Source organism: Podarcis gaigeae, assembly GCF_964106915.1.
Source record: "Podarcis gaigeae genome assembly, chromosome: 5".
Taxonomy (NCBI): domain Eukaryota; kingdom Metazoa; phylum Chordata; class Lepidosauria; order Squamata; family Lacertidae; genus Podarcis; species Podarcis gaigeae.
Window position 1 is genome coordinate 1,251,774 of NC_139681.1, and position 15,131 is coordinate 1,266,904.

General features: G+C 43.2%; 1 protein-coding gene across 8 annotated transcripts in view; it reads left to right on the plus strand.

Moving 5' to 3' along the window:
* Positions 1 to 15,131, plus strand: part of LOC310844583 (potassium voltage-gated channel subfamily KQT member 1-like) — a 405,294-nt gene that overhangs the window by 81,302 nt on the left and 308,861 nt on the right. For 4 of the 8 annotated variants that reach the window (XM_083738753.1, XM_083738751.1, XM_083738752.1 and 1 more), the window contains 2 exons: positions 4,651 to 4,677; positions 9,404 to 9,463. The exons of 2 other annotated variants lie outside the window; for them this stretch is intronic. In XM_083738753.1, the coding sequence (XP_083594879.1) occupies positions 4,651 to 4,677; positions 9,404 to 9,463 (87 nt within the window). The remainder of the gene's footprint in view (positions 1 to 4,650; positions 4,678 to 9,403; positions 9,464 to 15,131) is intronic. 2 more of the 8 variants (XM_083738755.1, XM_083738754.1) reach the window with 2 other exon arrangements.

Here is a 15,131-nt window from a genome sequence, read left to right on the forward strand (position 1 = left end):
ATTAAACCAAATAAATGATATAAGAGGCAGGGGAGGGGACAATCCAACTGAAGCAGCCCTGATGTTAATTTGCCTGCCTACCTCATTCTCTATTTTCCACAGAGCAATTGTTGAAACAAGGTCTGATGTTGCCTTTGGCTCAGGTAGTGTCCATTGTACCTTACTGGGGTGGGTGACTCTCTGACTGGAGCAGGCCCTGATGTTATCACAGGACAGAGGATGTCTGTTGGTGTTGTGATAGGGAGGGGAGAGGATAGTCCAACTGGATCAGACCCTGATATTGCTTTTGTCTGCCTCCATTAATTCCCACCACCATCACACCATATTAAAAAGGTAAAGGTAAAGGTAAAGGACCCCAGTCGCCAGGCTTTCCCAGTCCAGGAATGACCGTAGCTGTTGAACCAGCCACAGTTATTAAAAGGCTGTTGATGGCCCTCTCATTAATGTGATTTGTAGATGTTTGTTCATACATGGTTGTGTATAATAAAAATAACTTGATAGTTGTTAAACAATCTCTTGTTCTTCTAAAAATAATGCATGTATTCTTAGGATAAGAAGATTAATAACTCCAGGGATTCATCTAGCAGATAGGATATATTGATCACTGCCAGGCTCTCAAAGCTGTCATGTCGGAGCAGTTACTGTTGAATTTATCAAAATTGCCCAAACATCACAATGACTAATGTCTGCTGGAAATAGAACAATAATTCTCAGTTTGGGATTTAGGTTTTAGGACTTTTTAGAGCTGTGTTTGCACATAGTAGCTTTTCCCTTTGAGATCAGACTGCAGAGGCTTCTTCTCAATAGCAAGTATGCCTTTTGGACTTCATAACAATGAGTCCTCTCCTTATTCTAACTCAGTGTTACTAATAATACTGTAAGGGCTGGTGCTCTGGAGTCAAGCTGCTAGTTGCATCACAAAGCAAGTGACTGGTTTGTGAGCAGCTCAAAGTAAGAAGTTAGACCAGTGTCAGGTGCTAGATTATAGGCACAGATTATTGGCCCTTGTGTTATGCTTTGTTAGCAACTCCAGTGTCACACTTCTGATTATCTGCAGTTTGGGCACTATTTACACAAATTCTGTCTGCAACTGTATGGAAGGTTACTGACAGATTATGAAAATTAATGTCATTCTCTCCCCTACGTTTGTGTTATCTGTAGTATCTTGCAATGCTCTGAAGCAAGCAAGCCATGCTCAACAGAGACATGACAGTGGTCAAGACTGTAGGTTGGGTTCCACTCAGGGACACAAAATAGTTCAAGTAAGGCACAAAGGTACAGAGTGGGATAGGATTCTTCTCTTCAGCAAAGACTTGGTTGGTTAAATACCCTCAAGTAAAGGATCTTCACTGATTCACATTTAATTTGTGGGGTTATATCAACCTGATCTGGGATGAGCTGCTGCTATGTTCAAATGGCAGTTTTATGTGTGGGGTTGTAGGAGCAGGGATTAAATTTGCTTTCATTTATTAGCTAGGCCCTTGACCTGTGAATGGTGCAAAATGGGGACAGGTGACTTGAGGGATGTGTGGCAGATTCCTGGCTGTGAGAAACATGGTGTGGTTGGAGCCAATTTCACAGCTTGCAACATAGAAAGAGTTACTATTTGCAGAACTGAGGCTGAACTTTAAAAGCTCCTTTAAATCTTATTAGAAACATGCATTGAAAGAGTCTGAAATACTTACAGTGGTACCTCGGGTTAAGTACTTAATTCGTTCTGGAGGTCCGTTCTTAACCTGAAACTGTTCTTAACCTGAACCACCACTTTAGCTAATGGGGCCTCCTGCTGCTGCTGCACCGCCAGAACACGATTTCTGTTCTCATCCTGAAGCAAAGTTCTTAACCCGAGGTACTATTTCTGGGTTAGCGGAGTCTGTAACCCGAAACATCTGTAACCTGAAGCGTATGTAACCCGAGGTACCACTGTACTTTAATGTGGAAGAGCCAAGGTGGTGCCCTCCAGACTGTAAGCCCCAGTCACCAAGCCAATGGTTAGGGAAGACGGGAGCAGCAAAGGTTGTAGTCTGGTAGTAGGGCACCAACATGGGCTAACTGCATATCATTTGCCACATTGGGCTCTGCTGCTATGTGCAATAAAACAGAGGTGGCTGAAGCTGTTTTTAGTCACCCACCACCCTCTTCTCAAATCAGTCATCTCTTTCTACCTCTGAAATGTTCCACTTCTTCTGATGTGATGCCATTCTGACATGGACTTGGAGCGGGTCAGGAAAAAGGAAGGATGACTGTCGAACAATGGCATCACATCACTGAGTGTGTCTCTTATGGATGGGCAAATCTGACAGCTCTGGTTTCTCTGTTTCCCATTTTCCTAGTTTTATGTTTGGTTCTCCACATTTCCACTTCAGTTTGCTTTGTTTCCTGGTGAAGTGCTAGATTAGATGCTGAAAGTGTGTGCCTGGCCTGGCCTTTGACACCTGAGATATAGATATAATAGGACCCACCCTATTTTATTGATTGCAATCTATCTTAATTGTTTTAAATATTTTAAGAAAATGGCAACCTACCCTGGGATCTCATAGTAAAGGGTGGGTATGCACACAACAGGGACGCGGGTGGCGCTGTGGGTAAAACCTCAGTGCCTAGGACTTGCCGATCGTATGGTCGGCGGTTCAAATCCCCGCGGCGGGGTGAGCTCCTGTCTTTCGGTCCCAGCTCCTGCCCACCTAGCAGTTCGAAAGCACCCTTAAGTGCAAGTAGATAAATAGGTACCTATTTCTAGCGGGAAGGTAAACGGCGTTTCCGTGTGCTGCGCTGGTGCTGGTTCACCAGAGCAGCTTCGTCACGCCGGCCATGTGACCCGGAAGTGTCTCTGGACAGCGCTGGCCCCTGGCCTCTTAAGTGAGATGGGCGCACAACCCTAGAGTCGGACACGACTGGCCCATACGGGCAGGGGTACCTTTACCTTTACCTTTTATGCACACAACACTGCCATGAAACAGAAGGTTAGTTCTGGGTTGAGGAGTAGAATAGGCTCAGAAAGGCACCACATTGCAATGAGGGTCAGGGTTGAAGGGACTGTGTGTATTTATATCCAAAATCTATTAATGTGTAGTGTTGCATCCCCTCAGCTCCCTAGGAACCTGTTTTTTGCTTAAGGCAATGGTAGGAACCCTCTGGCCCCTGGACCTAAGTAGGCCAGTCATGCATTCCCATCTGGGCATAGCTGTCAATTTACAGATTTGAAAATAAGGGACCAGCAGCCAAAATAAGGGACCTGCAGCCTCACCTGTTCCAGGCACTCCAGTCTTCCTGTCCCTTCTGCAGTCTGGTCAAACTCATGCTGGTAGCTTCGAGAACACTGTCCAACCAACTTTGTAAACCAGAGGTTCAACTGAATAGAATCTGAATCACATGCACCACAAGGCTATGCAGCCTCATCTTAAGATGGCTCCCCGGCCTGGCTTTGCCCTGCAAAGTTTGCAGCAGCACGTGCAACAAAATGGCGTCCAGCATTCAAAACCCCCCTCAGCTTGTATTAACTAGCCACACACAAGGCATGCAAGCTCCACCCCCAAGTCGTTCTTAGACTTCTTATTGGGTGAGCAACACAGCCAAGCAACACAGTTGGAACCTCCCTCCTCCCTGGCTGGCAGGGAGGGAGGAAGAGGAGCTGCTTCCTTTGAAATTTAAGGGACATCATTTAAGGGACATTTAAGGGACATTCATCAATAAGGGACAGCAACGGGACATGGCGCTGGAATAAGGGACTGTGCCTTCAAATAAGGAACACTTGACAGCTATGCATCTGTTCTGTGGGGCCATTTCAGCTAAAGTCACGCCTGAAGTCATATGACAACAGGTGTGGGATTGGTAAAGATTCAGCTTGGTGAAGCACCACATTCAAAAGGAAGAATCAGGAGTTCACTCAGTGCCAAATTCAAGCCAGAACTGCAAAATGCACTTATGAGTGTGCTCCAGTTCTTCCCTTCTAGCCACAGAAGGAAGTTAGTCTCCTGACATATGATTGACGCCACCTAATTCCTAAAGTGAACCACCCTTTGACTAGATTCAGTTCCCCACTCTGGCTTAAAGCATGTGGCACAGGTGGGTCCCCTTTTGCTTTTGAAAATGGGGAGCTGGCACTGCATCTTTGTCCTAGAATCTTAGGTGTGTGATCTGATGCCTGTAGCATCTTGGAGAGGCTTACACAGTTTGCTATCTCCATCTTGGGATCTGAGTTTAAACCTGACCTTATAGCTTACAGCTATAACATCCATGCCTATTTTTTGTTTTTCTTCACCGCTGTACCTCTTGTTCTGTGTAACATCTTCCTGATGCAGAACTCAAGCATTTTCCACTATTTTATGACATTTTGGCTGGTCCTAATGAAGGTACCAACCAATTATGGATTCTGTGTGCTTTTTTCTTACCGCCCAACACCTGTGGCTTTTTTGTTTCCATGTGAAAGACTTGGGCGTTTCTGATGGATATTTCCTACTGATGATCCTCTTGAAGGTTATCACACTTGTTGGTCACCAGATCAGAGCCTGGGTTGCTTCTGGGGCAGCAGGAGAATCTTTGCTGGTGATTTCTCCTCCTCAGTTCAGTTTAGAAATGGCTCTCTTAAGCCAAACTTAGTTGACTTGAGACTGACTTTTCTGAATACATTGCACCCTTCTTCCCCACTAGGTCTTACACGGATGTTCAAGCAGACAGGTAGGTTGGAAACTTTTTGTGAGAGATGCCTGTTGAAGGTAATGGCCCCATATAACTTCATGCACTCTGTATTTCATCCACTTACAGAATGGAACTATACTCCTGATTTCTTAATAGCTCTTACTGCAAACTCCTTCCTGATTTTCTGTAACATGATGAAATGTTTAACATGGCAATGTCTGAATAAAAAGCTGAGCTTTGGCTTATTACAATAAGAGTAAGAAATAGGTCCAAACAAGCAACATAAATTGTGTGCACGGTGGAATGTTGGGCCATTTTTGTTTATTTGTATCATTTTGCCTAAAAATTCATATCTTCCCTGATGAGTATGTGCTTCAGGAGACAAATGAGAGTTTGAGTTTAGCCTCATCACAAGCAATGGTGGATTTACCTGGATTCACTCAATGGGGCATATTTCTGAGTAGAAGTGCCTTTATTCACGGGGGGGGGGGGGGCTACTGTGAGAGAACAATAGACACGCCCCTGCTTCCAAAGAAGGCACGCTTAGCAAGCCAAGCTCAAAGCCCTTCCTCTCTCCATGCTATACCTACTATTTCCTTACTTCTTTTTCTCCTAATCCTTCCCTTTGGTTGGCATGGGGCAGTAACTGAGTCAGAGCCAACATTCAAGCTCAAGGGCTCAAGCTCAGTGTTAGCTCAAGTTCAGGGCTCAAGCTCAGTGTTAGCTAACTGTTGTATGTGTGTGTGACAGACCCACCCCTACACACATACCTAACACCCCTCCCTCACAAACATAATATGCTTATTTCCCCCATCTATAACTGGCTGTTGCAATCTGGCAAAAGCTTTACAACCAGAACGCAAGCAACACCAGATCCACTGATGCCTGCTTCTGTAACTGCATCGCAGCACCAGACCAAACCTAGAAGTGTATCTTCCTTCTTGTGTAGTGGAGAAAATCCTGCACTTGGGGACATCGCAAGGGTCAGCACACCCAGAGTGCAGTGGATTAACCTTGCCCTGGGAAAACCACCTTCATGATGATGCTGTCTCCCCACTAGGGACTTCTTCCACCTTTAGAGCAGCAGTGTACAAGCCACTTGCACGGCTGATAGCAGGGTGAGATAGTGATGTTGGTTGCTGAAATGCTTTGTTAGCTAGACATGGAAATTAAGTTGAGTGGAGTTGTGATTTAACAATCGCCCCCAATTTCATTGGGGCAGGGGGAAGAGTGTGAAAGAAGCAGAACACATGTGTTTTCCTTATTTCTACAGGGAGTGTCAGCGGGTTTTATGGGCTGCTTATGAAGGGTTATTAAAATGAGCAACATGACTCTAGTTCCAAAATACAACTAAGGCACAATGTGTGGTCCTGCTGCAATGGAATGTGAGAACAGAAAACAACGGGCATACACATGGAACCGCAGAGAGCTACAGTGCAAAAAACAGATTTGGAAAATGAATTTTTGGCTGCTATGCACATGAGCCCTACTAGGAGTGAAGTAACTTTCCTTCTTCCCTTCCTCTTGTTTTGTTCTGTCTTGTCTTTGTGGGTCCTCTAGTGGCCACTGATCAGTGTGCAGTAACGCAGAGGCCTCATATAGCCAAGAAGACTCTTATTCTGGGTTGCAAGCCTTTGTTGCCCCATCTTTCAGAGGAACCAGGACCCCCCTCCTTTGTATGCTTTCCCTCTTGCTGTATTGTTAAAAGCTGGGCATCACTTTGTTAAGATCCCAGCAGAGGCCTTTGGAAACCATATGAGTGGCCCCATAGAAGCGACCACTCTCATAAGAGCCGACATAACTCCTGCTGCCATACTTTGGTCCTTCACATGACATGATCCCAGAGGAAGCATGCTATGCTTACAAGATATTGGGATAAAAAGCAGAATTTTGATCTGAAAGAAAATATTAGACTCAGTGTGGAGAGAGACAACTGAAAGAAGAAGCAGGAATTGTTCTAACCTGATCAGGGCAATGGTTGGCATCTAACAGGAATGAAAGGTCCTATGTCAATTTATCTATTTTTATTTATTTGTTGTAGGTATTTAAATACCGCTTAATCACTAACATTTCTACAAACAGGTTTATGTTTGTTATTTGTTTAAAATGGTACAAATTAAATGGCTACAAAATGGCATTCATCCAAAATACCTACAGTAAATGTGTGGTTGAAAATGATTTGGTTTGTGGGAATGGAGGCAAAATTAACTTAGTTCAACCCAGGAAGAGGAGACAGAAAATGGAGCATTGTGAGAGAACCTGCCTTTTATGATTTACATGAAGCAGAAATTTAAAGTAGTGTTGTGAGTTTTGGAGGAGTAGGCTGTGTGCCTCTGTCCTTTCTAATTCCTTGATCCAACAAGGACTCAGTTGCTGGAATAGCAAGACAAGTTTATTGTTTGTGAGTTGTGTGCAAGAGCTAGAAGCTAGAAGCAAACTATAGGCTATGCAGCTGAGAGACAGAGCCAAGCCTGTTTTCTGCTATAATCCAAGACTGTGGCTGTGGAAGAAGGAAGACCCTCTTGGGTGTTAATGCTATGAGCCCCTCCATTGTAGGCTCAGGTTGTATATATGTGTAAAAAACCATACATCATAATGACAGCACAGTCTCTGCTATGCCACATTCTGAGGAAACCAGACTCTGAGTAAGTGCCCGGGACCCCTGGAATCCTGCACCAATCAGAGATTGGGGGGCATGCAACACTGATGTTAGAAGTGGGATTCATGTTTCTGGGATGAGGATCTGTGAGCGAGGTGTGCTTGAGTCAAGATGGAGGGAGGAACAGCAGCATTCCTGGAGCAGTTCAGGTTGATGCTTCAGCAGCAAAGCTGACAAAATATGGAGCAGCTTAAGCAAATGATCCAGCAGCAAAAAAGCCACTGACGGGAGAAAATGGAGTTGCTGCAAGCTGAGAGGATGAGAAACCCCCTTGGGCAGAAAAACGTGGCTCCATGCAAGGTGAGAGCCCTGCCTGAGGAGATGCTACAGGGGTTTGAAAGTGCCCCAGGACCCCAGCTGCAAGGCACCCAGATGGAAGCAGTGACCAAAGAGTGTAGATGGGCAGCTGAGGGGCTGGAACTGCAAGCAACTGCAGTCAGCAGCTGAAGGCAAGGAGGAAAGACACCTTGGAGAAGGGCTATCCAATCCTGAGAGACAAAAGAATCCAAATAAGGAGAACAGGGACAGAGAAAGCAATTTTATTTTGTGAGAGAAGAATCTAGCTGCAAACAGCTGTGATACAAAACAAAACAAAACAAATGGTTAATAGTCTCTGGATGCACCCAGTCTACATGAGAAGCTCAGTGTGTGAAGAGGTTTGAGTTGATTGCTCCAGCTCAGACCACATGGCTCCCACCAGCCACTCCTGAGGTCCCCCAGAAATAATTTAGGAACTTTCACCACTTTGTAACTAAACCAAGTTTACTGCCCGTGCAATGTTTCTGACCAATGTATGGAAAAGCACATGAATTTGACCTTTGATGAGTTAGTAAGTAAGCCAATTTTTAATTTAGCAAAGGTGGTCTTTTCCAATGCTGGGGAAGAGGGAAGTTCCCCCACAATGACATATTTTAAAGGTCTATCAGCCTATGTTTCCACACTTTACTCTACTGCACTTTACTCTATTGTGATTTTAAATCTCTCTTGCAGTTCTCTCACTTTGTACTTGCCCCAAACTTGGGTCTTGGCATCCAGGAATTCTCGTTTTACAGACATATATTTTTGAACCAACACAAATGAAGTCAGTTTGCTTAAAAATATGGATGAAATTAAACTCTCTTTCATGTTGTGTGTGTGTAGGCTATACATTGTTGGACAGTTTTGAAGGAAAGGCTAAGCAGCCGTCTGTTGTGAGGTGCTATTGCTCTGGAATTATTGCATCAATCAAGGGATTGGACGAGATGACCTAGAAGGGCCCCTCATCCTCTAGGAGTCTACAGCCTCTTCTGTACTTCTAGCAGTTGTGTTCATGTGGTTTTCATGTGTGGCACTAATGCTTGAGTAAGGGGAAGCGGGGTGGTGCCCCTACCCCTGGTGACATCTGCCTAGCCTGCCTCTCTGACTTCAGCATGTTGTCTAAGCAAAGTTCCAGATATTTTATCTCTATCTGGCATCCTAAGTAATGTTTGGCAGTTGATATACTGATTTCCATTTCCGTGCACTGCTCTGGTTCGCCATAAAGCGAGATGAGCGTGGCAACCCCAGTCAGTCACGAATGGACCTAATGGTCAGGGGTCCCTTTACCTTTACCTATACTGATAATATTTAATAGTTGGCATGTAATAGTATTAGTTATTTGCATGTATTTGATAAAAGACAAAATGAAATGGAATTTGATATCAGACAGTTTCTGTGAGTTCAGATTGTGAGACAATCAAGAGATTCTGAAAGAAGCACTACGATAAAAGATGCATTATAATGTAAATATTAATATTTAATTTATATTACAACGTTTAATATTTGAGTAGCAAGACTGGATTTTTTAGGCATATTTCAAATATATGTTTCAGCTGTAAAACACCTATGCACAATGAAATTTCTAATTGATGTGTGAGAGATAAAAAAATAGCATAATATTGAAAAAGTAAACCGACTGCAGAACAGTTTCAGAAAAAGGCTTGAATACCAGCATTTCAGTTCAAGAGGTTTGTAGTCTCAGTGGAATGCAAAAGGTTCTGTTGGTAGTTCAGTTGTCTTTCTTCTCTAATTGATTTTATTGTTTGCTTTTTCTTCTGCTTCCCTTCTGGCCATTGTGTTTGTATGAAGGCCGACAGCTTTCTTGGTCATCTTTATCTATCTGTGCTGCAACCTGTCCCACTTCACAAGGTACAAGGAACATCATCCCCACATTTGTGATATACTTCTGTCTCTGTGTTGATATTTATAGTAAACTGTTATGTGTATAAATGAATAGGTGTGAGAGAGAATGTGAGGGCATGCCTCTGGTTACACTTGTCTTCTGTGCCTCGTTGCTGATGGCTCAGATACAGAGACGGGTGTGCCATAATGGTGGTGGTGGAGGGATACCATGGCAATGGCTAGTCTAGGGAGGTGTCCCTTGGTGCATGACTTCTGCAAGTGTCAGAGAGGAGGAAAGGCTTGGAGATCACAGTATCTGCGTGCCCTTGAACAAGGAGCAAGAGTGAGAGCAAGGAGTTGCAACTGACCGAGTGAGAAAGTGTGAATGTTAATAATAATAATAATAATAATAATAATAATAATAATAATAATAATAAATTCATACCCTGCCCATTTGGCTGGGTTTCCCCAGCCACTGTGGGCAGCTTCCAGCAGAATATTAAAATACAATTATTCATCCAGTATCAAAAGTTTCCCTAAACAGGGCTGCCTTCAGATGTCTTCTAAAAGTCCGGAAGTTGTTTATTTCTTTGACATCTGATGGGAGGGCATTCCACAGGGCGAGCACCACTACCGAGAGGGCCCTCTGCCTGGTTCCCTGGATAAGAGTGTGAGACTGATGTTAAAAGAAGTTTGGTGCTTGGCTAGAGGCTTCAGAGCAAGAAGGGTTAAAACAAAGTTGGACCATCGTCTGTAGCAGGATAGACTGCAAGAGCAGGGTAATTAAGAAGGTGACAGGGAGGTTTGGTTTGCTTAACAAAGTGTCTGAGCAAAATGCCAGGATTGTATTTGGGTTTACAAAGAAGCCTCTTTATAGAAGCCCAGTAAGCAAAGGAACAGAAACCTACCAGGCTTACCCTGAACTGAGGGAATGAGTTGGATTCTGGGTGCTTAACCTTGTAAATAAATAATAATGGAGTTTTCAATCATTGCCTTTTTTAGTTTCTGCAACAAATCTAGGGGGAAAAGACATCCCCTTAAATGGACCTTATTTTAGGTCATGTGCACACTACTGGCTGAAAATGCAGTCTATTTTTTCCAATTCAGATCAAAGTTGGTTTGGAGAAAAAATCATTTAAAACACAGTGTTTCTTAAAAATCAAATGTGGATTGTCATGTACACAGCTATAGTCAAGGGTGCCAATAGAATTTCCTGGGCCAAATGCATTGCACATAGGTTCCCACCACCCACCCCATAATCTATTGTCAAGAAGTATGCATATTTACATACAGTATATTGGCCCAGCCTACCTCACAGGGCGTAGGCTGGTGTTGCTTGTTTGATTTCATATGCACTGCATAAGGTCCCAGGGCAGATTGCAACAGTATAAAATTCATTATTAAATACAGTTTTAAAACAAACCACAGTGATAGGAATAGGGTGGATCCTTCTGTAAAGATAAAAGTGAGGAGTGGAGGATAATATGAACAACCTTGAGCTCCCAAATGGAAAAGCAGGTTACAAATATATAATGTCAGTTACAGAAGCCCCTAGGTTTAACTGCAATGTTCCATAGTCTTAATAATTACAGAAAAATGCAAAAAGAAAAGTTTGCCAACCCTGATAAATAACAAGCAAAAATTGCCCTGTGTACAGTTTCTCAACTCTGGTTTTTGAACTGCCAACTCTCAGCCCAACCTCTCTCACATTGATGTTGTGAATGTAAAGGGAGGAAGGAGAAGACAAGGGATGCAGCCTGGAGCTCCTGGGAGGAAAACCAGGATGTAAATGTACAGCAAATATGTGGAATTTCACAACTCGGAACACAAAACGCACAAGGCATTTTGCCAGCCTTGAGAAACAAAAAATAGCATAGTTGCCTGTAGGAATATAAACTGTATCAGGAAGTTTTAATGTTTGATGTCACACTGTGTTTTTATATTATGTTGGAAGGCTCCTGGAGTGGCTGGGGCAACCTGGTCAGATGGGGCATGGTGTAAGTAATAAAATATTAGTAGCAGCAGTAGTATTATTTTATATTTTTGTTTATGGCTACAGTATAGTACTAAATAGCTGTGTCTCAATGGGGGACATGGAAAACAAATGCAATAGCAGCATTTTTCTATGCTCATTTATTTCAAGGGAATCTCTTTTGAGTAAAACACACTGAAGCCAGCCAATTGTCTTTTATTGTGTAAAGGCAACACACTTGGGGTGTGACTGAGGCATTGTTAGTGGGTGGTTCCCTAGAATGGATGGCTGGGTGGTTGCCTGCTCTTGATGGAGTTACACTCCCTCTGAAAGAGTGGGTATGTAGCTTGGGGGTATTCATGGACCCTTGGCTGTCACTTGAGGCTCAGGTGGCCTTGGTGGCTTGGAGTGCCTTCCATCAGCTTTGGCTGGTGGCCAAGCTGCGCCCCTGGCTGGACTGGGGTAGCCTAATTATTGTTGTCTATGGTATGGTAACCTGTAGGTTACTGTAACATGTTATACATCGGGTTGTCTCTGAAGATGGTTCAGAAATTTCAAATGGTGAATAATTCAGCGGCCAGGTGGTTCGCCAGGACAAGATGGTTTGAGCATATTGCATTGATCCTGGTGTGACTGCAATAGCTGCCAATTAGTTTCTGAGCCCAGTTCAAAGTGCTTGTTTTGACATAGAAAGCCTTAAGTGGCTGAGGACCGCAATGCCTCAAGGATTGCCTCTCTCCATATGAGCCTACCTGGACCTTGCGATCATCCTCTGTGCCTTGTCCTCGAAAGGTTCAGAGGGTGGCAACAGAAGAACAGGCCTTTTCTGCAGTGACTCTCCATTTGTGGAAAGCTCTCCCCAGGGAGGTTTGGCTGGTGCCTTCATTATACACCTTTAGGTGCCAGGCGAAAATGTTCAACCAGGCCTTTGGCTGATTAACATCTTCTACCACTTTTAAATGTGTGGGAGTGGGGGTTATTGGTTTGTTTTTTCTGTTCTTGTTTTTATCGTGTATTTTGTGCTTTTATATTGTATTTTTATGTTGTAAACTGCCCTGAGATCTGTGGGTGAAGTACATGTCCTAGTATATGGGAAATACTTTTAATGAGAAATGTTTTGTTTTTCAAAAGGCCAAATATAGAAATAATTTTATCTGACGAAAGGGTGGGGGGTGTACAGGGAAAGAAGAATGCAATTGTGCACAAAGACTGGCAAATGCTACCTGCTACCTGCTAGAGCAGTCTTGGATTTCAGACGTACTCCAGAGGTTCTTCACAAGAGAAAGATTGTGGCTTGGCAGTTCCAAGAAACAAAACTTTGTGGGAATTTAAGACCAGTCTAACCAAATTTAGTATGAAAATTGACTATTCTTTTGTCCAGGACAAAGTTCTACACCATTTCTTTTGTTAGTGGTTTCTGGGGCCAATCAGAAATATATTTAGATTAGATTTCTCTGCCCAACAGCTCTGCACTTACACGGTAAAATAGAGAACTATATGACCTTTGTGAAAATAGGATGAAATTTAAGGATATTGCTCTCTTGAGAGAGATGTAAAATGCTAGGTGGCACTCTTGAGCCACATCACAATCTAAGGGTTCATCACAAGTGCTCAGGCCTAAACTTGTTATTTATATACTTTGCATCTGAAATGCCTTCTGGGAGCATCAACTATTTATGTTGTGCAATGTGCATTGCACTAATTACAAAGAGGGATTGAGTGAAGCTTACATTTAAATTGCTTCAGGTAGGTAGCTGGGTTGGTCTGACGCACTCAAAATAAAAAAAATAAAAAATAAAAAAATGTCTAGTAGCACCTTATAGACCAACTGAGTTTGTTCTGGTATAAGCTTTCATGTGCATGCACTCAGATGCATGCACACGAAAGCTTATACAAGAACAAACTTGGTCTTTAAGGTGCTACTAGACAATTATTTATTTATTTTTATTTTTATTTAAATTGCTTGTTAGACAATGTTTTATTCATCTGCTTTATGTATTTACAGTACTTGTATGATGCCCAATAGCAGCCTCCTAAAACGCAATAGGGACGTGGGTGGCACTGTGGGTTAAACCACAGAGCCTAGGACTTGCCAATCAGAAGGTCGGCAGTTCGAATCCCTGCGATGGGGTGAGCTCCCGTGGCTCAGTAGCCTGCTCCTGCCAACCTAGCAGTTTGAAAGCACGTCAAAGTTCAAGTAGATAAATAGGTACTGCTCCGGTGGGAAGGCAAATGGCGTTTCCGCGCGCTGCTCTGTTCGCCAGAAGTGGCTTAGTCATGCTGGCCACATGACCCGGAAGCTGTACGCCGGCTCCCTCGGCCAATAAAGCGAGATGAGCGCCGCAACCACAGAGTCGGCCATGACTGGTCAGGGGTCCCTTTACCTTTAAAATGCAATATGTCAGTCATCAATAAAGCAGTAAAAGAACAAAAAAAAGCAGTGGCAAATAAAGTAGTATAATAAGATACGCATCTTCACAAAAAGTTGATTAAAATGCAGATATACAAAACCTGAGAAAATGTAAAGTGTCCTCATGGGGTGGAAAAGGGTAGACAACCTTGGTAGTGAAATCTAGAGAAGGGCCTCTAAAGATTATCTTACTTAATTTATGATTCACTTTCCATAAAAACATTTCCAGTTCCACCTAGTCCTAATCTGTTAAGGTTTTCAAAGGTCAAAATCAGAACCTGGAAATGGCTTGGAAGCCAGTGCAGATGATAACAGGCACTGATTCCTGTTAAAGACCTTGCAGCCCTATTCTGGATTAGCTGAAGTTTCCAAACTGCTTTCAAAGAAGATTGCTGGACCATGGGTAAACAAGGCAAGGCTATCTTTATCCAGGTACTGTTGAAGTTGGCACACCAGCTAAAGCCTCATTGCTTTCCATGGGAAATAGTTTTTTTATGAGCCTAGCCACTTCCATTGAAAACAAAGGGCTATTCAGTGCCTCAGTTTGGATTGTGTCATATATATGCCAGTTTCTGGGACATGATGATGTAGCCTTATTGGAGTTCACTGATTGGGTCTGCGTTGCTCCGGAACAGGAGGAAGGAAGTCAAATGACACCGAGGTTGATTCCAAGAAAGAGTTTATTCTGCTCTCCGGATAGCAGAAGGCACTTGCGTGATCAAGTCCACAGCAAGTCCAAAGAAATGACAAGTTTCATGCAGTATATATACCCTCCAGGCACCCTCTCCCTCCTTCCCATATAAATCCAACCACATCAGTCTATGTACGCAGGTTGACATCACATATGTTCTTGCTCTGGTATTCTTAACCATAAAAGGGAATTCCTTCCTGTACTTCTGACCATAAAAGGATCTTCCTCTTCCTACTCTGTGCGTCTCTTGTGGTCAGCACATAAGATAAGGTACAGATGTGTCTTCTCTGTTCTGCTGGTGCAGTCAGGGTCATCCCTGTCGTCACAAACTGATAAAGGAGAGGGCTCTGAGCACAGCCGGGTTTGTGTTTATACATTGACTCAGAGCTCAAGTTAATGGATTTTAGCTAAGGAAAAATAGGGATTTTGGTGCAGTATCAAACTGCCTGCACAGTCAGTTTTGGGTTTGGGAAACCCATTCCTTCAATGGGATTTTGTTGAAATGATCTCAATACAAGTAAATATCAATACATATGACAGGGACTGGACTGAAGGGGATGAGATGGAGGAGGAATGGTGGAGATCCCTGTTTAGGATAGTTTTTAATGTTTTAATGTATTTT